Source organism: Hippocampus guttulatus, chromosome 14 (assembly GCF_054856545.1).
Source record: "Hippocampus guttulatus isolate MCC_2025c chromosome 14, RoL_Hgut_1.0, whole genome shotgun sequence".
Taxonomy (NCBI): Eukaryota; Metazoa; Chordata; class Actinopteri; order Syngnathiformes; family Syngnathidae; genus Hippocampus; species Hippocampus guttulatus.
This window is the reverse complement of record NC_141274.1, coordinates 996,689-1,023,589: the sequence shown is the minus strand read 5'-3', so window position 1 is coordinate 1,023,589 and position 26,901 is coordinate 996,689. Positions and strand designations below refer to the sequence as shown.

Sequence of the window (26,901 nt, the reverse complement as noted above, 5' to 3'; positions counted from 1 at the left end):
AGTGTAAAAATGGCCGCCCCCTGACATGGCTAAAAGCGGCTGGAAGTTGCTACTAAATTAAGAGTCCACAAACGCAACATTATTCAGAATGCTGTCTTCAGATTAGAAGGCGTGCATGGATCATATTATTGGCAAGATATTTATTTTTACTTCAATTTTACTTTAAGATTTCAATGTTTAGAAACTTTCATTTTCTGTCTGAAACTATAGGGAGCTATTGTTTCCATTATTATTCAACTTTAAACGTTAACTTTAAAGACATGCCGCGAGCATCCTGAACCTTTTGTTAGAATTTTAAAACAAAGATGTCTATTGTCGAAGTTAAAAAAAAAAAAATACAGTAAAAACTTCAACATAGTGCAAATCTGAAAAATTGTTCGATCCGACGGTACTTTAAAATATTTCAACAGAGTGAGCATTTTTTTATTTTGACGCCAATATTTCCCTTTTATTGAAAATGAATATTGGCTTCAAATATTGCTTATAGGCCTCCTTGCCGACTGAATAATCAGTATCTGTCTATCCCTACCTAAAATGCACGTTACTGTAGAAGTAGGAGGTAGAAAAGCCACAAGAATACAGAGAGAACACACACACGAACGCCTCAGACTCCCCAGAGCTGAATTTGAACCCAGAACTTCTTGGCCGCGAGGTAGCTCCGCTAACAATAAAAACAGAACAAGTTAAAAAGCATTCAGGACGTTGTTGGTTTTTCGCAGTGAGTTTTAATTTCAGGAAAATCACAAGTTCATACACCTGCCATTTTCACTCGAAGTTAAATGCAAGTTGTTGTTGTTGTTGTTTTCCGGAACAGAACAGGCTTCAACGTCTGTTACATGTCAGCGAGCAAGGCCGCGAGAACAGAAACACCGGCATTGTGTCAAATACATAATATATATATTTATATATTTATTTTAAAAAAAAATCTCTCACCTCATGACACTACTTGGAGACTACAGTCACAGTTCTGTAAGGAGCCACCTGCATGTTGAATGTGGAAAAACAAGAGAAAGAAAATAGTCTTCTCGGGCCGTGGTGTGTACACAACTTCATCGGTGATCAGTCATTGGGCAAGCAAAAAGCAGCACTCTTGCTGGTACAGCTTGAACATAATAGTCATCTCATTAACTCTTCTTGGCATCTCTTGTGATCAACTGCAGGGATGACTTTTGTTTTTGTTTTTTGAAAGAGCAAGGCCATAATGCCAGAGTCCAATCCTGCTCTTGCATGGGCAATACTGTTGATGTGCAATGTTTCTCTCTTTTGTTTTCTTGTTGTTTTTGTTGAAAATGATATTTCTACATCGGCTTTTTAAGACAGAGGGGTCAAAACAATCCATGGTGATTAAGTGCTGTAGCTTTGTCCTTCTGGTGGCTGCGGAAGCTTCATATTTTCTTTGGACATCATCAGACGCCTTAACTCTTGAAGGATAATTTTTATGTTATAAGAATTCTGCCATTTGGCCAATACTGGTATGCTACGCGAGTCCACCTGCGGGACAAACAGAAGCAGTTGACAGGTGGCGCCGGTGAACGGATGCAGCTTAGGAAGTATGAGAGGAGCTCGCTTACCGTCCCATTGGAATTATTTATCCCGTTCATGGTGATTTTTGTTACAAATCTAACAACCGGGGCCGTTTCTGGGTACCTGGGTCCGCATTCCACTTTCAGGCTGTATATTCTGTTCTCGTAATTGGTCTGGAAAGACAGGAGCGGAAAAGTGGACCCTTTTATCATTCCAGACCTGAAGGTGAAAGTGTTTTTCATATAGTTTCTCTCACACTCACACACACACACACACACACACACACACACACACACACACACACACACACACACACACACACACACACACACACAACAAAACAAGTGCCAGCATAAAATTTAAGCAGTGTGTGTGTGTGTGTGTGTGTGTGTGTGTGTGTGTGTGTGTGTGTGTGTGTGTGTGTGTTTTAGAGGCAGGGCCAACCGAGTAGACGTTGTTTTTGGCAGCCATTTTAGATTGAGTCTTTTGGGCAAAAATGCTGATTAGTTTTAGTCACATCATTATTTCTGTGAATCAACCTGCTCAACACACACTTGCCCAAAATATGAGCAATGGATGAGGAACACTTAAAAGTATGAAACAAACCTGGCACTTTAAGCAAAAATAAATAAACCAAATGAAAGAAACAATGTTTTAATAACATAGACCAGCGAGGACTCCTATCCCTAGTGCAATTATGGTGTAATTTTAAAAAAAAAATGCTTCTATCTATATTTTATAATTTATATTATTTATATACTTTTGTTCTTTGACTTCTCCCTTTCATAATTTTGCTGCTGTAAATTGGGAATTTCTCCATTGTGAGACAAATAAAGGTTTTCTTATCTTATCTTAACACTATTTTCATCGTCAGAGCCGAGAGTGTGGATGATTTTACACTGCGATTCCATCACTGCTGCTCAGCAGTGAGGCACCTGTGTGATATAAGAGGAATAATTCACACATTTCATCCCATCATCCAACTAAATAGTAGAAAATACTCCATAACCTGCTAGTGTTATAATTCCTACAAGTGCCTGAATCTACTTTTAATATTTGAGTATACGCACAACAGGCGAATGAATTGACATTAGCCATGACGTTAGCTGAACCAAAATAATTTAAGCCTTAAGGTAGGAGCCCTATTTGCGCCAGGAGTTGCGTGGAAAACTCATCACAAGCCGACGGCTGCGTAGCATCGATCGTTAGCAAATGTGTACAGGTACAGTATGCGGTGTTAAGAGGACTAGTTGCGATTTAGCTGCGAAAAAAAAATAATAGTGTGGTGAGCCTTCAGATGGCGCTTGAGATTTGTACTATTCCTTCCACCTAGTTTGTGGCCACATTTACCTTTACCGCCGTGTTGTGTTGTGCCGGCATGAGCGTGCGCCCTGGTGGGCATGACCTAAAAAGGATAGGTCGCAGCAGCATTGCTGATATATTTGACAGACGGATTACGTGCACAATAGAAAGGAGATGTCATACATTTTGAATATATGACAGACCACATGCTATTTTGTCCAGTCTCGTCAACGAAAGCTCACATGCGTGACATCATATTTTAGTCATAAAAGAACCACGTTTAGCTTGTCCATCGTCTGGTTATAGTCATGAAAAAAGGGGGCGTTAACAAAAGAATTTCATAATCATTGCGAAAACAACATTGCTAGTAGAGTGGCCCACTCGGGGTTAATAGTTTGGGAGTTTTGATGATAGCGAATTTTGATTTTGTTTTTCACATTCAGTCTTCAGGGCGTGTTGTTAGACAGATTGAGTTGAGCTGATTGGGTTTAAGCATTTTGGGGTTTTCACAGTGCTCAATAAACGGCCGAAAGGTGCATTGGCAACTGTGACTCTCCTTTCCCCCATACAAGGACATTTCAGTAAGTGTTTTATAAAAATATCTGTAAAAAAATGCCTTCAAAAAAAGTTGGTGATATAGCAGGGGTGTGAGCAATGAACCGCAATACTGTATAAAGTGGATGGGGTGGCCCCCACCGAGACACGAGTCCTTACTCTGGCTGGCCCGATGATCATAGCGGTCCACTGCGTGAGAGTCATGTCATCGTCGTTCTCCAAACCCCAGCTCACTGTGCCGTCGCCGTCACCTTTCTGGCCCTCCTCCAGTTCCTCCAACAAGCGGAAATTACGTGGGACCTTAATGACTCCTACAACAACCAACAATGTACAGTATTTGCTTACAAACAAGACTTCCAATTTTTAAAAAATCTGCAATAGATTTTCAACTTGCAGCGGCACTTTAACTTGAAAGACAAATTCGCTTTTTTCCCTCTCGCGCACACGATTTAAAACAGATTCAAGTGTTTTAAAAAGGTTTCTGGGACATGCTTTCATAAAAATATGCCAAGAATCAAATTTGCTCTTCCCCAACATACAAAAATGTGTCTCTCAGTCCTGATGTTACAGATCTAAATACTTCCTTGACACCCATTTTGTACCACTTCCCTTTTTATGGATGGCTTAGGCGCCATCTTGTGCATTGTCGGGCACAAATACAGTATATGTAATAAGAATAATAATACAAAACCTTAATACAAATAATTCAAATTTTTTTTATGTCTCATTTTGAGGTAGCGATCCCCCAAGATACTGAACCTCCAGTTGCGACTGATGCTGCGTCATCAGTAAGTCAATGAATAAACAGTGTAAAGCGCCTTGAGTAGCAAAGGTATAAAAGCGCGAGATAAGTGACAGCCCATTTACTATTTACAGCAGGGGCGCCCAAACTTTTTTGACCTTTTCAATCAACCAACCTCCCACGATTGACCCGTAACTGCGCACACACACACACACACACACATGCCATGATGAGCAACAGCCTGACGCTGAGGAATGCGACGCACTTGCAGCCTGTTAACAATAGGAGCTCACGCGTACCGTTTTAAAATGCTTCTCTCTGCCCTCCAGATTGCCATTCTTTGCCCAAAACAAACTCTGAATGAGAATAATGATAACGATAAAAGCTTCGCGCAACAACTCTGGCCACAAGCTGCAACTGCTGCGCGCTAACAACTTCCGGTGACGCAGTCACACGCCACCGTAAGTTAAAGATGACCTGCTGTATTTTATTTTCTTTTATAAATACTTTTTGTGAAAGTGAGACTGATAGAATGATTAGGGTGCAGTGTGCATTAACACAAAAAATATATTACATGCACAGAGACAGTTCCCCCCCACCCCCTCTCCACCCCTCGGGGTCGACTTGGGACTAGTCCGTGATCGACGTAATGGGCACCCCTGATTTAAAGCATGACAACCGTGATTTGATAGCAAAAAAAAAAAAAAAAAAGAGAGAGAAAATGGATGTGCAGGGAGATGACCTACTTCAATAAAGTGAAAAGACTGTTTGAAATGATGATTGGTAGACTGTATGCAAGGGCAGCAAAGCCCAAGGCTCTGAGCGAACACCTCTCACATTCAAATGCGATAAAATGAAGTGCATCCTGACTCTTGCTGACATTTATGATTGGTTTTTGCTTCAAGCATCACCCCAACGCTACTTTCGAGTCACCAGAAAATGTTGTTTTCGAAGTCCCAAACAAAGTGATCTCTATTAAGGCTTAATTACCGTTACTTGTTTGCCACAATAAAGAGGGTGTTTACCTCCTTCTTCTCGGCCCATTCATGCAGAAAATTAGTTGGGCCTAAATGATTATCAGCCCCGCAGTTCAGTTTTTACACGGTTGCGGTCAAGAATAAAATGGCTTAAGCGTTTGAGATGATGTTGGGGATATCATCACTTAATGTCTTTTTTTAAAAATATATATAATTACTGTACAAATTAAAATTTGACTTTTGAATTATGGCTAAGGAGGGAACCTATTTGGCATGTTTCAATCCCAAGTACAAATTCAGATGACAATGTTGTAAGAAGAGAATTTGAATTTTGGGGGAAACTGAGGACCCCCTGTAAGACATCCTTCATGTTGTTGGAGTTGTCAGAGTGCTCACTGATGTTGCTCATGCCATGCATTCCGTTTTGCATGAATCAACTCAAGACACGACGAATTGACTATGACCTCCCCGCAATTGATCAATGTGCACGTCCCCTTTAGACATCTTAATGCAAAGTGACAAAGGGTTTTAGCATGGTCACGCTCCTGGATCACCCGTCTGCAAAGAGTTGCGCAATGGGGAGCACAAGACGACTTGACTGCTGATTTTATATGAGCAAATGATTTTGAGTAATGGCCGCTGTTTTTTTTTCTGGTCGACGTGGTAACAGCAGCCCCGTTAATGACAGGGCTGTCAAAGTGTCACAAGAAGGAGTGTTCAATGCAAGGAAAATATTCTTTGTGGAGTTTTGGCACTGAAGACAGCAGCCTGGAAACAGCCTGGAAGCTCTTCAACTCAATTGAAATTTTTGATTGTCCTAAAGATACCAGAAGATGGGGTCAAAAGAGGGTATTATTACAAAAGCTTTGGCCGACCACAAAAAAATGGTGAATGAGTGAGTTTTTCTGCGCTTCATCACCAATTCTGTTCATAACCTTTATGGACAGAATTTCTGGGCTGAGGCAGTGAGGGGTCCGCTTTGGTAGCCTCAGTCCTCCATGTCTGCTTTTTGCAGATGTGGTACTGATGGCCTCTTCAAGCCGTGATCTCCAACGCTCACTGGAGCAGTTTGCAGCCGAGTGTGAAAAGGTTGAGATGAAAATCAGCACTTCCAAATCTCAGACACTGATCCTCAGTCAGAAAAGGGTGGAGTGCCTTCTCCAGGTCGGGGATGAGATCCTGCCCCAAGTGGAGGAGTTTAAGTATCTCGTGGGGACTTATTCACAAGTGAGGGTAGAATGTTGCGTGAGATCAACAGGCGGATAGGTGCAGCATCTACTGTGATGTGGACTCTGTATCGGTCTGTCCTGGTGAAGAAGGAGCTGAGCTGAAAGGCGAAGCGCTCAATTTACTGGCCGATCTACGTTTCTACTCTCACCTATGGCCACGAGCTGTGGGTAGTGACCAAGAGAACAAGATCCCGCATACAAGTGGCCAAAATGTTTTTCCTCCTCAGGGTGTCCAGGCTCTCCCTTAGCGAGAGGGTAGGAAGCTCAGTCATCTAGGAGGGACTCAAGAGTCGAGCCGCTAGAGCGGGGGTGGGCAAACTACGGCCCGCGGGCCGGATACAGCCCGTTGGTCTTTTTAATCCGGCCCGCCGAAGATCGGTGCACAATTAAGGTTTGATTGCATTCATTTCATTTGGACTTGTAATGACAGGTATTTCAACACCAGGTGGCGCAGTCACTTCAAGTTGCAGAGCACAGGGAGGGAGGGGAAGACGAAGAAAGAGGGAGAGAGTAATGACCATGGAAGGGAAAGTGATATGTATCTGATTAAACGAAGCGGGTAACAAAGTACGAAACATTCAGGAGACGCCTGGAGTCGGAAAGACTCACATCTACGAGACTTTGAAAAACAAGGAAGCGATTCTTACTCAGTCCGATTCTGGCAATTTCCATGCTCAGAGTGAATTGCTTGTGGCTCGAGTAAATGAACATTTCCTAGAATGGTTTGATTGTTATCATGTTAAAAACTTTCCGCAAACTGGACCGCTAATAAGAGTCGGAGAGCAGTCAAATGTGTAGAGCGTGAACAACAGGGGGCTCAGTACACATCCTTGAGGAGAATCGGTGCCGAGTGTGATGGTGGAGGAGAATGTTACATTATTAACGGCATACAAAGACATTGTGCTATCTTCTTTATTTTCTATTTCTATTTCTAACTTTTGGCCCGGCCCTCCACAATATTTTCTGCTTCTCATTTGGCCCCCCCGGGAAAATAATTGCCCACCCCTACGCTAGAGCATAGGTGTCAAACTCAGATCCTGGAGGGCCGCTGCCCTGCATGTTTTCCAAGTCTCCCTGTTGCAACACACCTGATTCAAATGAACAGGTTCAATGTCAGGCTTGTGCAGAACTTGCTGATGACTTGGAAAACATGCAGGGCAGCGGCCCTCCAGGACCTTAGTTTGACACCTATGCGCTAGAGGAACCAGGTGAGGTGGTTCGGGCATCTGATTAGGATGCCTATTTGACGCCAGCAGGATGACGACCCAGGACACGCTGGAGAGACTATGTTTCCCACCTGGTCTGGGAATGCCTTGGGATCCTTCCGGAAAAGAGTTGGGGAGAGGGAAATGTGGGCTTCCCTGCTAAAGAGGCTGTCACCGCGATCCGATACCGGATAAGCGGTAGAAAACGACACGGTATGGGTGAGTTTTTCAGCAAATGACTGCAGAAAAAGGCAAAATATGAAAAATCAGAAAAGCGGTTACAGTTTGGAACCGGTATCATTTACCCAAACCTGGTGGTGGTTTTACGTTAAATTGTTTTATATTTATGACACAAAGATGTCCTGACTTTCCAACTGCATTCGCATAGGGTCGTTATAGCGACCGCATTGATATATTTTGGGCGTACCCCATTGCTATTTTCACCCCATGTTATTAACCCACGTGAAACATAACACCTGGCAATGCTAAACATGACGTTGTGTTACGAGTAAGCTTTTATTCCACTTCCTTGCACACGGATGAAAAGCAAAAGTTATTAACCATGGGGAATTGTTTTTAAAGACATCGGTTTTAAAATGATTACAAAGCAACTTCGAGGCAACCTCTCATCCTCGCGATAATGACTCTTGCTATTTGCTGAAACAAAGCATAGCAATGTTAGACGACTACGTTTATCCACACTCTCCTTCAAAACTCCAACGAATGTGCAGTATGTGTAGAATCTCAAAAGTCGTCGTGAAGCGTGTAATAAAGCAAAGGGAAAACGCTGTCGATGGAAATGCTAAGGGGAGTACATGCCGCTAGCGTCACCTGACATGGATGAAATGTAACACAGATAGCGGGGCACGCCAACAGGCGAACCACATTGAGTCCATTGTGAACACAGGCATCACATTATTGCAGTTAATCAAGAGCCACGCGCACGCTTTATTACTGCAGCTAAGCTAGTCCCACTTATTAGCATCGAGACGGCAGTGAATTGACGGACACCGCTCGGTCACAATGCTCGCGTCGACCCGTTAATCTTAGAAGGCATTCGGTACGTAGTGTGTAGTTTGTTAAAAGTAAATGACGAGTTCAAACCACGTCATTGCCTTGTTAGTTTGTCCGTTTTCTCAGCGGGACGCACGCAAGTTATTGCGTCTAACCACAACGCCTCGGCTACTAGTTAGCATTCCACTAGCTACACGCGTTACATGGCGCTTTTCACCATTGCGTCTTTTGATTACAGTTCTCTCGCGAGCGTCGCGGCAAAACAAAAGCATGGCTGCCAGCTCGGGCTCGCCCACAATATTTCGAGTTGTAGGCTGGCAATGATGTTAGTTTGTTTGGCACACAGACCTGAGGAGGCCGCCATCTTCTTCAGCCGAGTCCAGAAACAGAGAAGTGTGACGTCACTGCACGGCGGGGAAGCGAGGAGCACCAGCAAGGCGGCGACACGCCCTCTTCCTCCTCCGATGCCGCCTCGGTGGATTTATTTTATTTTATTTTTAGAATTCCTAACAAACAACTAGTATTTATCCATAAAACATGAAAAAATAACAAACCGATCTGTGAAGGACAAGAACATCACACTCCAAACTAAATAAGAAATAATTACAACAAAAAAAAAAAACTACCAGGAAATTAAATCTTTATATTATCATAAACCACAATGTCTTACTTTTATTTTCATACTCCTCAATGTCCCTCTGAAGCTCAAAGTTTTTTTCCCAATAATCCAAAAAACAGTGGTCGACATTTCGTAAACCTGTCCTGGTCTATGAATATGCCTTGATGGAGGTTACACCCCAGATGCAACTGCCACCAAATTAAACCGTTCTTCAGTACTTTGATCAGATTTGGTCCGAATACAGCTCGGACGAATTTACTTAGTTGGGGAATTAAAAACGAACCCCAAAAAAAAAGTGTTTTTGATACAAATTTAGCTAACGATTTTATGTTTTCCCTGCTTAAAGCCATTTATTTGATTTTTAATTTAAACTGCTTTTTCGTTTTGTCTATTTAATCATCTTGAGAGGCAATTTGGGTGTTAAAGCAGCACACAGATAACAACAATCTTAAGATAAACAAAAAATACATACAAAAACTTAAGAGACATTTTTGGTAGAATCAAGCGGCATGATATATGTATTATTCATTTTTTTTAAACCAAAACCATGTATTTTTACAGCCCAATGATTTTTTTTTACAACATTCAGTCACAGCATTGCAAAGATACATAAATTGACCTGTAACGAATTCATCTTTCCACAAAAATACCTCAGTGAGCAGCTTTTGATTGTTTGCTTTAATACACACAAATCAGAGCTCTTAAACAAATACAGTTTACAAACATTAGCTGTAATTAATAACTATAATAGTTAACGAGGCATTAGCTGTTTTTTTTTAAACAGTGTCAAAAAAAGTGAACTTCCACAATATCTTGAATCCCCAGAAAAGGCGTGTTTCAGTAATACAAGCATTATTATTCGCAATTTTTTTTTACAGCACAAAGAGAAAACATTTCAAATCAAATTGTACATAAAGTCAGGTGGCATCTCAGGCGAGGAGTCGCACAGTCTTTCCGGTGACCGTCAGGTAATCCTCATCCGCGAGGGCTCGCAGCGCCTCATCGAATAACTCCCTGGTCACGGCCTGGGAAGAAGTCAAACAACATGGGTCATATCATGGAGATTAAAAATAAATATATACAATACAATACATGCTGATTTATACAGCGCTTTCACAACAGCGGCAGCTGTAACAAAGCGCTTAACAAAACGGTTAACATAAAGTAAAAAATAAACACAACACATAACATAACACATAACACAGACAGTCGCGCAGTCCTAACCACTTTTCCGTCACACGCTTTGTTGTTTGAAGCAGTTTGAGATGAAAGAGGAGAGAATCAAAGTGTCCTTTCACCAGTGGATCAGAGACGTCATGCTCAAAATGTGCACACGTCGGCTACAAGCTAAGTTTCAAAGTCAACAAGAAGCTGTAGCATCCATTGACGAAAACTGTCCCATGGAAATCCATTTCAATTCCAAGCGGCGACTCTCGGTTCTAAATACGCATCGACGCTCTGCGCCAACGCTCCTCTCTCCTCATCCTCAACCTCAGCAGCCATCCATCCAGCCGCACCAACGCCGACTGTCCAACAGCGCCGACATCTCCACTGAACAAAAAGGGGTTGTGACAAATGCTGCCCATTACAGGCGCAAAAAACACAAGCGCCCCAGGTCTGTCCAGCACCGACAGTCAATGGCGCCGACATCCCTCCCCAATCAAAATCTGTGCTGGTACAGGCGTGCTGCTGAGAAGGCGCAACCACCAAGCACAGATACTTCTCCTTTGACGAATGTCGTGGCCAAAAAACGCTGAAAACAGTCCATATCGGGTCCACACGATGAAACAACAAACAACATGTGACAAAACAAAAAAGCAAGGCTCTTGAAGAGCACTTGCCGAAGGCTGCCTACTCGGGCGCCATCTTGGGGGGAAAAAAAAAATCTATATATATATATTTAAAATATAATTAAAAATGAGGGAGAGAGAAAGAGAGAGAGCGAAAAATATATACGTATTTACAGTTTCCGACTGGCCTCGGAGGTCATCGAGCAGCTGCTGGTACTTGATGGCGTGCACCTTCCCCTTGGCTTGGATCAGCTTCTTGAGGGCCTGGGCCACCTCCTCCTTACGTTTACGGGCTGTGGCGCTCATACCTGGTTCCAGAAAACCACTATTAGGAACATGTGAACATACACAGTGTCAACTTACTGATTTGATTTGTTTTTTTGTTTCCATTCGCTTGATGGGAAGCTCAGCCGGAGATGGGAAACGACTTTTTCCTTCACTAAAGAATTGAGTGGAATATTCCGTGAAATTAAATTCCTGCTTTTTGTTCCCATTGGCTGGCTAGGACTCTTGGCTGGACCTGGTATTGACCAAAAAGACTGTCCAACAGCAAATCTTAATCAGAGTGTCCCTTAGCATTTTAGTCGCCGAATTTAAAAAAAAGCTACATTTTCTCGCACAGAAGGTTTCTGTGATATTTTCATTTTTTGTTTGAAAGTTTGACCCACAAGAGCGTGCACAATATGGATTTTACTATACATTGCAAATGACGTTTCAGAAAAAAAAAATCCACCGGTTGCCAAAACTAACCCTTAGTTCATAAATATGTAACATATTACTGTTATAAACCTATTGATGATAATAATAAAAATAATACTGAAACGGCGAGCTAGAGAAAAACCTGAATCAGGGCAAAAAGAAATTGAAGTTGTGTGTGTACTGTGTGACTTGTTTTATTGCGATGCTTTCCTGCTGCTATTGTTCTGCTGATATTATGAGGCAATTTCTTATACAATTCGTTTTATTTTCGGTAGGCTTCTACTTCCTGTTTTTTTCTCAAATTTGCTTGACGGATATCAGTCGGAGCCAATATTGACCAACTTTGTAAACAAAGTTAATTTTGGCTATGATGCAGCTCTTTTTGTGCCATTCGTTTTTGTGGCAGTTTTACACTTGCTGCTTTTATTCACATTCCCTTGATACAGTTAAAAGCAGCATTCAAGATTTCATCTGAACAGAACATTCAGATATTCCATGACTGCTTTTTTTTTTTTCATGCGGTTATGCTTCTATTTGCTTATTTTTGTTCTCGATGGCTTGATGGGATTATCAGCAGTGGCAGATACTGACCACCATTTCCTGAACCAAGAATTTTGATTTACTCCACATGTTTGGGCCGTTTTAGTAAGGAGCACCCAAGTGGGGATTGGCAGCAGTAGCAATGTGAACGTCTTGCGCTCGATCACGATTGGTCAGCTTGCATTTGCTTTTAACAATTTGCGAGAAAAAGAACGTGATACCGTATGATATTGTTTTGACAACCTTTCACATTTAGGATTAACCTTGAAAAATTTGACACATCAGCGACGTTCATTCGCCCCTCCTAAATCACCATGAAAGCTAATAACGGAATGGTTAACCTCTGCCCATAGCTGGATGACAGTCACCTCGGTTCAAAAGTGATGTCACTGCCTACCGGTGGTGAGGATGGAGATGTCCACAAATCCCGTCCTCGGGTCGGTGGCCGATTGCTTGAGGGCCTCCCTGTGCAGCCTCTTGGCCTCCTCCACGTCGATGGTCTCCACCTTCTCAGAGAAGCGCACCTTGGCGTGAGCCTCGGCCAAGCGGATCAGGGACTCCAGCTGTCGGGGGTAAGCCGACACCATTCCCCTGCCGCTGCCTATCTTCCTCATGTCCACGTAAGCCTGAGGAAGACCGTGCGACAATTGATTTTAGGTTTACTATTTTCTATACGTAATGTTTATGTTTTGCCGTGTCCTGTAATTCTTGATTCTCTGAGTATTTTGGTGAAAAGATGGGTCCCCATTTTAAATTGGGTAAATATCCAAAAAGGGGTAAAGTCTAAAATTGTCTTGACATTGTCAAGTTGACAATAATATGCTCCATGCAGGCGCAGGGGTCGGACCTCCCGCTGAAAAGTCGGCAAGCTCCATGGCCGCCCATCTTCAAAACCCATCTCAAAACTAATTTGTATTCTTTGGTATTTGTCTCCGGATGACTCAGACTTGATCTTAGTTTTACCGTTTTGTGCTTGCTACTGTCTTCGTTATTAATTTTTTTGTTGTTGTTGTATATTTCCTCCATGTACGGCACTTTGTATTCAGCGATGGTTGTTTTCAAGTGCTCTATAAATACAGTCGAGTCGAGTTAATAATGTGTTTGCATTATATGAATTAAGCAGCAAAATCCACCCATTTTTATCCATCTCAGGGTGGGGCCATTTTGTTACTTGCCGTCTGAAAATGACATCACAGTTGCTCAGAGCTTCAGGGCTCAGGTATCAACCAATCACGGCTCAGATTGCCAACGTTATATGACCAAACTCAGAAAACGGATGAGTGGCGATCGCTCATTACACAGCATTGCGACTAACGACTATCGGAATGCTCGGCCCAACAAAACGGCGGGACTCTTGTACCTCAATGAGCGCCTGGCTGGCTTCTTCATTGAGTCGCGGAGCAATGTACGTTCGCGCATACGCGATGTAGTCCTTCAGCACGGCCATGTCGAGGTACTCCTCCTCTATCTGCTCTTCACTCTGGTAGTAGAGCGACACCAAGTGGTGGGCCAGCCGACGGTCGTACGCCTCATCCTGAGGGTCCAGCATCAGGAAAATCAAGTCAAATCTGGCACAGAGAGGAAAAAAAAAAAAGGTCAGTGATTTTCGTGTGGATTTGGATATTTTGGGGCCTTTTTTGAAAAGTTGTGTTAGTGGTTTTATTTTTAAGTTTTCGACTTCCTCTAATGCTCCCGGTCTAGATGGGAAGGTCAGTCGGAGCAGGTATCAACCAACTTTTTGTCAAAAAGACGTGTGTGTGTGTGTGTATAAAACAATGTTTTTGTTCTGGTTTTAGGTTTGTTTTATTATATATACCGTATTGGCCCGAATATAAGACGGCCCTGATTATAAGACGACCCCCTCTTTTTCAAGACTCAAGTTTGGAAAAAAAAGACTTTTTGAACACCAAATTAATTTTTATACAGAAAATTACAGTACATCTGAAACAAATGATTATCACAATATATTTGAGAGAAAAAGCATGTTATTTTGCCTCATTCAAATCTTAATATCTGAACATTTAAATATGTAAACTAAAGTGCAATCCCATTCGTAAACGAATGGCTTCTGGTTTTAGAAATGTAAATGACATCATAACTTCAGCTGCCGGTTGACCTGGCCAATCTTTGACCCGCTTTTCTCCAGATTGTCGCTACGTTTCTCCTTTTCTGTTATCTCTTCTATTATTTTCTCCTCTCTTTTCCTTCTTAGCGCTATTTTTTATTTTTCTTCTTCGTGCTACCGCTATTTTTATTCTTCGTGGAAGGGGCTCAATTTGGCCTGGAGAGTCAAGTTCAGCATTCGCTTCATTGATATCTGGCGCCATTTAGCGTCGTGAATGGGTATAATGTCTAGACCCCGAATACAAGACGACCCCCACTTTTTCAGCCTTATTTCAATGCAAAAAACACCGTCTTATATTCGGGCCAATACGGTATATATAAAATAAAAAAATTGCTCTCCACTTTTTATTTTGCTTACATTACCTCGAGAGGAAGCTCATCTTGAGAACGGTCTAATAGGAGTCCACTAAAGCAGGAAGTAACCACTTTTTTTTAAATTAAGGACTTGGATTTGATGCCGTTTGCTAGCATTGTGGCAAGCGGTACCAACCTGGAGAGCAGCGTGTGGGGCAGCTGAATGTTCTCGATGGTGGTCTTTTTGGGGTTCCACTGCGACTCCACAGGATTGGCGGCGGCCAAAACGGCGGTGCGGGCATTCAGCTGGCAAATGATTCCCGCCTGCGCTCAAAAGAAGGGAAACGTGTGACCCCCGGAGACCAGTTTTCCACTCCCGTGTGACTCAAGCGGCATTGAGGTCGGCGTACCTTGGCGATGGAAAGAGTCTGCTGCTCCATGACCTCGTGCAGCACGGAGCGCGTGCCGTCGCTCATCTTGTCAAACTCGTCGATGCAGCAGATGCCGTTGTCGCTCAGCACCAACGCGCCAGTCTGCAGCACCAGCTGACGCGTCTCCGGGTCCTTCGTCACGTAAGCGGTGAGGCCCACGGCACTGGAGCCCTTCCCGGACGTGTACTGTCCACGAGGCACCAGGTTGTACACGTACTGCAGCAGCTGAGACTTGCTGGTGCCCGGGTCCCCGCACAGCAGGATGTTGATCTCCGCGCGGAAGTTGCCGCGGCCCGTCCGGCTGAAGTCCTTGCGAGAGCCGCCGAAGAGCTGCAGAAGAATGCCCTGGAATGAGAAAGAAAAAGTGGTTGAATAAAATGGCCGCCGACTGCGACGTATAATACGGTATGAACATGTCGATTATATGTATACGGTATGAAGAAAAAATGATTTGATAAGGCATGAAATTTCATCCCTGAAAACATTCCGTCAGCAAATGCAAAGTGCCTTCTCCAGTTCAGGATATGCCGCGCCCCTACGCCGTTTACTTTCAATCTGTTGGCCACGAAGTCTGCCATGATTTTGTTGCCGTAGCAAATAATTGTCAAAATCATTGACTTAGGCAACTCGTAGTCTCGGGAGACCCCCTTTTGAAAGCGAGAGGGAATTTCAGCCTTCGCAGACTGCGAGATTTGGTTCTGTTTACCGCACGTATTTTCAGACAATGTGCTCAGGACCGCGCTGTGCCTCCAGAAGTGCAGCATTGCTCAGCAACTGAGGGGTTGTCCAATTTTGTTCATAAGCAATGTCACGGTGGCAGTGAGCATCGCATGCTTTGTTGGGGGGGGGGGGGGGGGAGGCCTTTTCACTATTCTGTGGGAAAAAATCTGAAATTTACATTATAAAGGTGTTCGATGTCAGGAAAATCGGCAAATTGAAAAATCAATGATGTGATATTGAGACTTTGAAATGTGAACGTGATCGGGGTGGAAACGAAAACGGGTTACATTGAAAAGCGGTCCGACTGTATGCAGCTATTTTTTTGTTGGCTTCAAAGCTTTTGTGGTTGAGGAGGGGATCTTTCAATTGGATTTGAGCATTCAAAGATACTCTTCGGTACATCGGTTCAATAAAAGATGCACATTTTGTCATTTAACTCATTGAGGACCAGCCAATTCTGGACCCAGTCTGAAAAGACGTTTAAAAACGTCTTTGGGAGTGAATGAGTTAAAATGTCGCTTTTGTCATACATCTGTTTCGGATGCAAATGCACCTCCCCCTGTAGGTGCCCACCCATGATACATGGGATACTATAAATAAGACAAGAGCTTTTACTGGACACTCACGCACCTTTTTGATGTCCTCATGCTCATAAATGCTGGGCGCCAGCGCGGAGGCGAGCCGCTCGTAGACGTCAGGCTTGGCCGACAGCTCCTTGAGGGTCTGCACGCGGTCCTCGGTGAACAACTTCTGCTCGGCCTCGTCATCCAGGCCGTGCAGACGCTTCTCGTCCGTCTTGCGGAAGTGGATGACGTCGATGTGGGTCTTGTACACGGCCTTGACGTTGCTCTGTATGGGGTTGACACGCATGGGCACCGCCCGGTAGATTCCTGCGACCACACCGCGGTGTTACCGGATGCTTGGGTACACAGTTCATTTTTCACACAATGATGGCACGTCCAGCCGTTTTGACTCCAAAACTGATTTGAAACATTTACGAGTTTAAAAACACAAAGGGTGTTCGTTCTCTATGTACGCAAGTTCCACTTTATGTTATCACATAGCTAGAAATGACAATAGTAATAATGACAATCATTTATATTACAACTATTAGGCATTTATGGCTTGGGCTGATTCCTTCCTCCGTGGATTTAAATGAGGGTGACCTCCATGTTACTCCCCCCCCCCCCCCCCCCCGCCCCCTTTTCTGCAGCTATGAGGGATCTCTCAATAGTGTCCCTTCAACCATGCACTGTAAATGAGGCCTCATATACTGCAGAGTGACGTCTCACCGGTGATGTTGACTCTGTCTCCGGGCTGCACTTTGTCCACCAGGTCGTTGTGAGCGTACACAACTGTGGTGTGCGGCGTCTGGCCCGCCGGCATGTCTTCGGGCGACTCCTGAATTTTGATCTGTTTTACAAACGAAAGTGACAGATGCCGTGACCCCGCTCACACATGAACAGATCTGCCCCGGCGCTCGGCAACCCACCATCTGCTTGTCGGAGAAGACCGAGCGGTTGTGAATAAGCGCCAGGCCGTGGGTGGTGTTGCAGTGGCGGCACACAGCCGGCTCGGCGATGCGCCCGCGGTCCACCTCCACGCGCGTGCTGAAGGCACACACCTGGCACTGGAAGAAGCCCTCCTGCATTTCCGGGATGAGCTGCGAGGTGCGGATCACCATGCCGCTGATGGTGATCAGCTGGTCGATGTCTGCAGTGCCACAACAGAAGGTGCCATTAACCGCGCCGATCCCATTCCAAACGTGTGGTGTGTTAAATATGATGTCACAACAGACAAGGCACCCTGCAGGTCCCACTCACCTTCTGGGTTCAGGCTCCTCATGTTGCGGGTCTTCACGGCACTGTAGGGACGCACCTGGATCTGGTATTCCAGGCTGGAGTCCGGGAAACGCTCGAAGAAGAGCTCGTTGACGGCCATGTCAAAGGTGGGGATGACTTCCTGGCAAAGAAGACACGGGGGGGGGGGATTATCATCAGAATTCATATTTGATAGGAAATATTTTGTCTCCACATAAATCTCATGAATAACCATAATTTTGTACAAAGGTTTCTGGTGATCTTCCCCTACCAAATGACCCATATACATATAGCAACACTAGTTAAAAGGACAGCAGAGGAACCAAACCTGCGGGTAGCTGATGAGCTGCCTGTAAAGTTCCGTGTCGAAGGCTTGCACGTGACCGCAATTGACATTGAGCACAGGGTCGCCAACTACGCTGATCTGACCAGGCAAAAAATAATCATTTTGAGTGACACATTTTCTAACCGTAAAAATTAAAGAGGAGTACAAGTCGTTACCTCCTCCAGTTTCTGCATGTAGATGGGCTCATTGAGGTCCAGGCCGGCGTTTTCGTTCTCGGTAGAATTGGGGTCGACAAACCTCTGCAGGAACCTCTGGGGGCAAAGCAGACAGTGACGACCTTTGGCGGGATTTATACTGCGGGTTCGAGAACCCATATCTCATTCAAAGCCTTCATCAGCTTCCCCCCGCTATCCCTCTCCCTAAAAATCCAATAAAATAACCCAATAGAGTGCTCCACTCAAGGACAGAGTCCTCACACGGGGTCCCTCAAGGGACAGTCTTTAGACACCTTTTGTTCAGTCAATATGCGCTAACCTTGTGTCAAATTCTTTAGATCACCAATGTTGGCTATCGTGCTTCCGCAGATGATACGCAGCCAGATCAATCAATGTCCCCAATCCCCAAGTGACAACAGTTCAAATAATGTGCTATGTCAGCATTTGGCTGTTATGCTGCGCTCAAATGGGATAAGCTGCCCAAAAAACTGGTACTGGTATTTAATTCAAAACATTAAATATAATGATAAATCAGAACTAAGTTGATAAATAGAGAAAGGTATATAAATATCCATTATGAATACAAGAGAAAATTGACACAAGAGTGTCAGGGTGTGGAAGTATATAATCCCGATACAAACCAAAAGTTGTAAAAATATCACGGTTAAGGGTAAAGTATGAGCCTTAATGGAGACTTCTTTCTTCTTACTTTTTTCTTTTCTGATTGATATAAAAATGATTTATTAGATACAATCACATAACGGGGTAGGACTAGATAAGTTTTTTACTTCTTCCTACTCCCTTGAACATAATAACTGTTGTATGAAGATTGATTTCTTTTTTTATCTACCTTATTTTCTGTCAAATTATTACTGTATATATGTTTTATGTTCAATAAACAAACAAACAAACAAACAAACGCCCCGAGTTTAAATGCCTTTAAATCCAGGTTAAAAACTACGCTCTTCCCATGCATATAAATAAATTCTTTCAAAATCATGTTCTTGTACTGTACATTTTTATTCGTAGTCATTTTAGTAAACTATTTCTTATTTTTCTACTTTGCTTTTAGATTCTTCAAATTCCTCTGCTTTTTTCGGATGTCTTCTTTTGCCTTGAAATGTGTTTTTGTAAGTACGTCAAACATGCCGAGTTACCCCGTGTATGAAATATAAGAAAACTTATTTGTCTCACAATGGAGACATTCCCAATTTACAGCAGCAAAATTATGAAAGGGAGGAGTAGAAGAACAAAAAGTATATAATTAAATATAAATATGATGTATACTGTAAATAAAGATGCCTTGCCTAATATTCTAATCAATAGTAAGAAAAAAAAATCATTTTAAACTAAATTATCTGAAGATGAAAAGGAAACTAACCCAAAAACAAATATTACAAATCTAAAGATACAATGAATTACATTACAGGGTTTAGTTGGCCTCAGCCACAGGTGTCAAACTCCAGTTATTGAGGGGCCGTTATCCCGCAGGTGTGTTGGAGCAGGGAAAGATTGAAACCATGCTGGAAATCAGCCCTCAAGGACTGAAGTTTGACACCGCTGGCCCAATTGGACGGCTCCCTGCACTCCATTCATTTAAATGAGGGCTACATGTTGCAGTGTCAAGTTCCAAATGTGCCACCTGAGAGTAGAAATCAGAATTGCCACTCGAGGAGGGCGGGCAAAACAAAAAAGAAAGAATCGAGGCGAAACACCACAAACCTGAAACTTCTCTTTACATGTGCCCACATTGACATCAGTTCCCCAGATGACCAACCTCTGACCCATGTTGGGCTCGCAGGCAACTGCGCCCTCACCGCTCGCCTAGGAACAAAAGAGAAGAAGAATATTTTAAAAAGTAAATAAATAAAACTTTGAAAGAGCACGTGTATCTGGACGACCACTTACGGGCTCAGACTGAAGATCAACTTGAGGGGCCTTTCTCACAGAGCCCAGATCGGGTCGCTGGCGGACAGGGGTGCCCCGGACACTACTCCGGGGCGTCCCATAAATGAGAGGGGAGCTCATGTCAACGTCGTTGGGGAGAACTGGTTGAAAAGGATGTTCAGGAAGTTCAAACGAGCGTCTCGACATTAAAAAGAGGTACTTACAATGGTGTGAAAAAGTATTTGCCTTACTAAATTAAATTGGCATTTCAAAATTGCTTTTTGTATTTCCTTGTGTTGTCTCCGTGTCATATTAAAATTGGTTTGATGAACTGAAACCTTGATGTGTGATAAATATGCAAAGAACACAGAAACCAGGCAGGGGGTAAATAAATAATTTTTCATGGCACTGCGTGTCATATAAGTCACCTGAGGCTCGAGGGCTGGAGAACAGAGAAACGTCTTGCGGTGCTGCCGGACTGAGCATATCTGTGGCGGGCGAGGTGGGCATGGGCATCAGTTCACCTGCGGAGGAGTCATGGGCTCTGCGCCGCTGAGATGCCGGCGAGGAGGCTGGGCCATCGCTGCGGGCTGCGGGTTACAACGCAATACAATTACCGGTACTCCTCCTACAACTCATACAGAAACTTCACATGTACTGTATATGTTTACATATAAGTGCAACACACGTGTGGATGGGTTGGTGCGCCTGCCTCTTTTGCGACCAGGGGTTGATGTTGGAGAAGACATTGTGGAGAATGGATCTAGACAAGCAGAAAAATGAATTCACAAAGGTCAGTCAAGAAAATAAAAACATTCTAAGATAAAGATAAATTGAATTTATAGTCGAAGATGTTGTGAAGAAACCTCAACTAGTACAGAGAGACCCCCACTATTTGTGTGTGTGTGTGTGTGGGGGGGGGGGGGGGGCTAGCCAAACCCGCGAATAGCATCTATCTGAGCATAACCCACCAAAATTCAGTGAAACCTAACCTCCAATGTGTTTTCCAGGAAAAACAGGTTTGCTCGCCCCAACCCGCCCCCCCCCCAGAAAAAAATCCCCAAACAAAAAAATATGCTCACCCTTGCCCGAGTGAGCGAGGGTCCACTATAGGTCAAAAATAAGTAAGTTAAAAAAAATTAAGTACATAAGGCTAGTGTATGACGTGATGCTGATTTTTTTAAAGATCACACTCTACATTTTTAATTACCCAGATTATACTTATTAGCGTTGAGAAAACAAAAAAAGTGAGGGGTGCAGTATGAGATACAGTAATAGGTTTCGATGGAAGCTTTCATTTCGGTCAGCAACATTTCCACCATTACATATAAGGCCACAGAGCAAACAATAGGCTGACAACAAACTTCGGTGTGACAACAAATAAGTGAACCAACAATAGCACGGCGTTCATGGCAAGCATGGTGGAGGACGTGTTTGTCGACTTGGATCTCCGTCCAAGTTGACATTTACAGAGTGCTTAATCACACAAAAGTCAAGCAAAAGAGACACGTCTTACCTCTTTCTGCCTACACGAGTGCCGATTGCTGTGGCGCGAAACTCTGTGTGACGTACTTTTCGCGGGGAACCTTGGACCAATGGTGAACGAGAATCCGTTTCTTGCTTCCGGTTGGATCTTCCACTTTTGAGGGTGGAATTCGAGTATGTTTGTCCACATCAGCGTCAAATAATGGGGTTAACCCCCCGTTTGTACGTAAAGGACAGTGTATAGGTATAAATCGGATCGTATTTGGTTTTATATAAGTAAATGTTACTTAAATGTTATTTGAAGTTTATGGTGCAGACGCCGCCAACATATTTGGTTTCGTCCAAACCGGTTCACTTGTTTGTAAAGTTTAATCTAATCGAAAGGCGTAAAACAATTTAAATCCAAACTAACCCCCCCGCACCAGAATTATTTTACAAGAATGCGTCGTGGCTTATCGAATACTGCAACTCTCCCGTTTACAATAAATAAATCACGTCCAGTTTATGACGCAATTGATTAAATCATAAAAAAACAAAATACTTCAAAAAAGTGTGATACACGCCACAATTAAGACGTTTAAATGTGTTCATTTATTTTTCTTTATGTCGACATTAACCTTGCAACAGTGCACATTGACCGCCACGGGGCGCAATTTCCATTTTATAATTTCAAGTACACAAAAAAATTGTGCTTGGGTCGTAATTATTACACGCAAACTTCTGTTTACTGCGACTTCCTGACATACGACACTTAGCATTTCAGTTGACACAAAGAAGCATTCTCACTTACCACTTGCTGTGTGTCATATGATTGTTTATGTTTTGGCCTATAAGGGGTTTTCATTTAAAAAAAAATCCGTATTCTGTAGCATAGGTTAGTGTTAGACCTTTTGAAATAGAATTATGCAAAATTAATAAACTGGTAAAGAGAACGAAGAAAGAGCAATGACAGGTGAATAAACAGAAAAAGCTAAGCTTACAATTATCTTTGACAATAAAGCTTATTCTGATTTGATAATACATGGCACCGTGCTTGATACTCAAGTATCAGTCTTGATACTACGAAGATGAGACGGTTGTCAGGTGCTTGATAGGTGTGCTTCGTTGGTCATCCGGAGTACACCACACACGTTAAACGGACGTTCGCACATTTCTGTAGTGCCATTACTGTTTTCATTCTTGTAGCGCACTCCGTATCATTTGGCTCATTTAATTTGATTACAGTATGTCCATCCATCCATTTTCCGATCCGCTTTATCCTCACAAGGGTCGCGGGGGGGGGGGGGGGGGGGGTGCTGGAGCCTATCCCAGCCGTCTTCGGGCAGTAGGCGGGGGACACCCTGAACCAGTTGCCAGCCAATCGCAGGGCACACAGAGACGAACAACCATGCACGCGCACACTCACACCTAGGGACAATTTAGAGTGTACAATCAGCCTGCCATGCATGTTTTTGGAACGTGGGAGGAAACCGGAGCACCCGGAGAAAACCCACGCAGGCCCGGGGAGAACATGCAAACTCCACACAGGGAGGCCGGAGCTGGAATTGAACCCGGTACCTCTGCACCGTGAAGCCGACGTGCTAACCACTGGACTACCGGACCGCCGATTACAGTATGTATGACCTTAATATATATTTTGTTATGGTCGGTCGGTCTGTCTGTCTCCCTCTTCCCCAAAACTATTACAGTCACGTCAACTACAGGAGGCAAATTTCTTGTCTTTTTAACAAAGATGGTGCTCATTCTGATCAGAGCAGAATCACAATCCCCCCCCCCCCCCCCCCCCCGTCATGTGGGGTCGCTGAGATTAAATAAAAGGTTAAAATACTTAAACGAATCAGTATGTTTGTGCCCTGCTTTGGATAACGCGGTAGAATAATTAGTTATTTTCAATCAAATGCATGTCTGTCAACGAGGTCCTCTGGGGATCTCGTGGGGGGGGGGGGGGAGTTGTTTTTGGCCCCACCAGCAGCAGCACCACCTTCGTATTCAGATGGATACCAACTGTCCTAGGGCCAGAATTCTGCGTGTTCCGAAACTTTGCAGCAGTATGTAAACATCTCAGAGCCATTCATGTAGTCGTAGTAAAAAAAAAACACAACAACAACAGCAACCCAGGCGCGCCCCCCTGTTCCCTTCGAATGGGAAGTTACCGGAGATCATGTGACCCCGCTCCCATCCTGACTGGCCCGCCGGAGGGAGGGTGTGCGTGACGTCAGCGCGAAACGATACAAAACAGTGCGCCAAAGTTAGCGACGAGTCAGAAGCGTCAACTTGACAAGGCGTGAAAAAGCGTTCTGACAGTCAGCGATCAAGGATCAGGAAGTGAACTCGGACCAGCATCACACTCAACCGCCCCGCGTGGACAAGCCAGCAGAGTTCATGTGTGACATATACAGCTTTGACCCTCACGGCGTGTCTCCACCATGCAACATGAGTTGGGCGATGGAGCCCGCTAACTTCTACGAGAGCGCCAAGCTGGGGGGTCCGCCGCTGGGCCCGTGCAAGCCGGCCATTCGGGCTGAGGAGGGGGCCACTATGGCGGAGCTCACCGCTCCGGCCATGTACGACGACGAGAGCGCCATCGACTTCAGCCAGTACATCGAGTCCATGACGTCCGTGCCCAACCTGGAGCTGTGCAACGACGAGCTCTTTCTTGACCTCTTCAACACGGTCAAGCAAGAGAAGGCGGAGTTGTACGCCGCACAGAGCGCAGTGCTGCCCGGCTGCGCGGTCCCATACGGCTTAGAGCGGAGATCGGACTCGGTGCTGCTCGACAAGGGTCCTTTCGGGGCGCCCATCAAGCAAGAGTCTGACTGGAGCGACAGCGATATGTCGTCTTCGTTGCCGTGTCAGATCGAAACCTGCGCGCAGACTTCGGTCAGCCTCCCCACAGGGCAGCCGACGCCGCCCACCACGCCGGAGCCCGTCTCGGCCAAGGGCTCGCCGCGCAAGTCCGTCCGGGAGAAGACGAAGAAGGCGGTGGACCGGTTCAGCATGGAGTACCGACAACGGCGCGAGAGGAATAACATCGCCGTGCGGAAGAGCAGGGACAAGGCCAAGATGCGCAATTTAGAGATGCAGCAGAAGCTGATCGAGTTGAGCTCCGAGAACGACAGACTGCACAAAACCATCGAGCAACTCACCAGGGAGCTTGGCGGCCTTCGAGAGTTCTTCAAGCAGATGCCCGGCGCCTCCTTTGCGGGGAGCGTCAGCACGGAAGCTCGGTGACCGGGTGACGCCTCCACGTGTCTCCTTGAGCCCTCTTTTTTCGAATGAACTTTTTTTTTTTTGAAGACATACCTCAGAGACAACTTGTTTACCATCTGTACCAGATGTATTTTAAGCTTACCATAATGGCACTGGAAAACATATGATGTTGCTGCCATATTTTTGTGGGATTCATTTTTTCTCCCTTTGTATTATTAAATTATTTTACCACTGCATTTACATGATGTCATACATACCTGCCATGGTACATGTTTTATAATTCCAGACTTTGTATAAGAGCCAGAGCATGATCTTTTTTCTATAGTTTGTATGAAACTTTTTTGTTTATGGATGCTACAATAAAAAACAACAACAACTGTAAAGGTGCACAGTGGGCTGTGGTGTCGTCAAATGTCAGCAATAACGCAAGTTTATTTTTCATATGGTTTTTATAATTTTTTAAATAAATGCGCGACGAGTGAAGCGATGGAACACGTGGGCGGCTGTGACAGGACGCATGCCATTGGTCCACACAGGGCCAGTCAACCGCCACTCCACTCCACACCAACACCACCTCATTTTCCTGCTGCAGAGTGCTCCCCTCATGCGCTCGGCAAGAGGCCCTAAAAAGGGGGGTAAGTAGACAAAAAAAAAACTAAACAAAACAAAAAAAACCTCAGAGGCAGATCTCTTCCAGGCTGATCCACAGTGAAGGTCTCCTGGAGACTACGCGAACATAAAGAGTGAGGGGGCCCACTTCTTTCCCAAGCACAGTGGACACGTCATAATCTGAAGACTGAAACCACAAGCACACACAACAAATGTTTAGTATTACGCGCTCGTAGTTGTCATTATCTCAGGTCATTCATGTCATTTGCACTGGGAAACGAAAGACCCCCGCATAGACATAGACGCCTCGTCGCTAAAGCTGCAGTTGGTAAATATCTCTGTTCAAAATAACTCTACAGTGTAACCATATCGTGGACTCTATATTTGCAGTTTGCCATGAGTAAATTCACCTATTTGCACATTTTTGGGGAACCTATCCTCCATTAAGGGTGGAAAAAACGGACTTATTTGTATATTTTTACATGACATGTCAAAATCCTCCAAAAGTTATATTTCTGTGGCAAAATATTGTCTGCAGTTGCGATTGACTGCACGACAGCGTCTGTTCAGTTGATATAGTAAACTGCAACCGTCAGCCGTAATCCACACCAAAACACAGTGTGCGATGATGATTCGCAGTCCATGGGAGAGATACTGTAATGGTGGCAGCATGTCTGCTCTGGTTCATGACAGTTTTGCCAAACTAGGACTGAACACGACTCGCAAACTAGTGGAATCCATAACCACAGCTCGGCGGTGCATCTCTAAACCGATCCACAATCGGCAGTTTGTGTTGTCACCGAGTGGATCCGGCGGGTTTGCGTTGGTAAAATCCCCAAAAAACGTTTGCCGCTACGTTGGGTTGGAAGGTCACAAAGCAGCAGATTTTCCTACCATCCCAGATGAACTCTTGAGCTTTGCTGTACAGTCCTATGTTCATCGTTTTAACCTGGGCTGCACAGTTTCAGTAAATAATCATCATAATTATTGCCGTGTACAAACAGGTACTGTCTGTACATTGTGAATCATCAAGATTGTTAACATGACGTACAGGTGCTGTAGACTGTGCATCTGTGCACTGAGCTGTAGAGGTAGAGCAATATTTGATGAGGTTTACAAGCATTTCAAGTGCTTGGGATCATAGTTGGAGGTTTGTTTATGATTTCATCCGTTAGATAAACAATTCTAATCTCTTCGGGCGAAGCGTTATTTGCAAAAATGTACTCATACATTCCAAAGAGATTCTATAAATTACATAACAATGGTATTGAAAATCTGCATATGTCACCAAGTGGACAATAACTGGGGGATGAGATCAGTTTTATCGGTATGTGACTTTACAGAACATCAATGTGGCCCGCCTCAGCCCAGTCTTATGTAACAAAGTGCGTACAGTATACTGTAGTTAAAAAAAAAAAAAAAGTAAACCTACCGCTGTTGCGCGCTCCAGCACGGCCGTGTCAAGAAGGGACATGATCGTATTATGCTGCAGCTGTGTGGCGGTGAGGGAGAGAAAAAAAAAAAAAGACGGTGTGTTGACATTAATATCGCTAATAATCCTTTTAAGACTGCAAATTAAAACTAATGACTCACCACTAATGTGCACCAGATGCTGAGCGACACA

General features: G+C 44.1%; 4 protein-coding genes across 7 annotated transcripts in view; 1 reads left to right on the top strand and 3 right to left on the bottom strand.

The window, feature by feature from the left end:
* Positions 1 to 702: 702 nt before the first annotated feature.
* ube2v2 (ubiquitin-conjugating enzyme E2 variant 2) lies at positions 703 to 9,016 on the bottom strand. Of its 4 annotated transcripts, none has more exons than XR_015102886.1 (5): positions 8,897 to 9,016; positions 3,541 to 3,692; positions 1,572 to 1,697; positions 934 to 1,491; positions 703 to 829 (listed from the first exon to the last, which is right to left on the bottom strand). XR_015102886.1 is itself a non-coding variant. In XM_086129649.1 (5 exons), the coding sequence occupies exons 1-4, from the start codon at positions 8,910 to 8,912 to the stop codon at positions 943 to 945; spliced, it is 333 nt and encodes a 110-aa protein (XP_085985775.1). In that variant the 5' UTR covers positions 8,913 to 9,016; the 3' UTR covers positions 703 to 829; positions 934 to 942. The 4 variants fall into 4 exon arrangements, 3 of the variants coding, with proteins under 3 accessions (XP_085985775.1, XP_085985773.1, XP_085985774.1); XM_086129649.1 differs by having other exon boundaries at positions 934 to 981; XM_086129647.1 differs by having other exon boundaries at positions 703 to 1,491.
* Positions 9,017 to 9,826: 810 nt separating this feature from the next.
* mcm4 (minichromosome maintenance complex component 4) lies at positions 9,827 to 21,524 on the bottom strand. The gene is made up of 17 exons (XM_086130109.1): positions 21,490 to 21,524; positions 20,662 to 20,736; positions 20,402 to 20,563; positions 19,995 to 20,134; positions 19,809 to 19,910; positions 18,087 to 18,182; positions 17,914 to 18,009; positions 17,589 to 17,727; positions 17,258 to 17,478; positions 17,058 to 17,178; positions 16,396 to 16,655; positions 15,025 to 15,390; positions 14,811 to 14,938; positions 13,557 to 13,764; positions 12,594 to 12,822; positions 11,132 to 11,265; positions 9,827 to 10,192 (listed from the first exon to the last, which is right to left on the bottom strand). The coding sequence occupies exons 2-17, from the start codon at positions 20,720 to 20,722 to the stop codon at positions 10,097 to 10,099; spliced, it is 2,559 nt and encodes an 852-aa protein (XP_085986235.1). The 5' UTR covers positions 20,723 to 20,736; positions 21,490 to 21,524; the 3' UTR covers positions 9,827 to 10,096.
* Positions 21,525 to 23,707: 2,183 nt separating this feature from the next.
* On the top strand, positions 23,708 to 25,055 carry cebpd (CCAAT enhancer binding protein delta). The gene has a single exon (XM_086128972.1). The coding sequence runs from the start codon at positions 23,841 to 23,843 to the stop codon at positions 24,687 to 24,689; it is 849 nt and encodes a 282-aa protein (XP_085985098.1). The 5' UTR covers positions 23,708 to 23,840; the 3' UTR covers positions 24,690 to 25,055.
* Positions 25,056 to 25,070: 15 nt separating this feature from the next.
* Positions 25,071 to 26,901, bottom strand: part of spidr (scaffold protein involved in DNA repair) — a 42,870-nt gene continuing 41,039 nt past the window's right edge. The window contains exons 19-20 of the mRNA XM_086128971.1: positions 26,710 to 26,769; positions 25,071 to 25,464 (exon numbers count right to left, since the gene is read on the bottom strand). Coding sequence (XP_085985097.1) covers positions 25,345 to 25,464; positions 26,710 to 26,769 — 180 coding nt within the window. The 3' untranslated portion in view covers positions 25,071 to 25,344. The remainder of the gene's footprint in view (positions 25,465 to 26,709; positions 26,770 to 26,901) is intronic.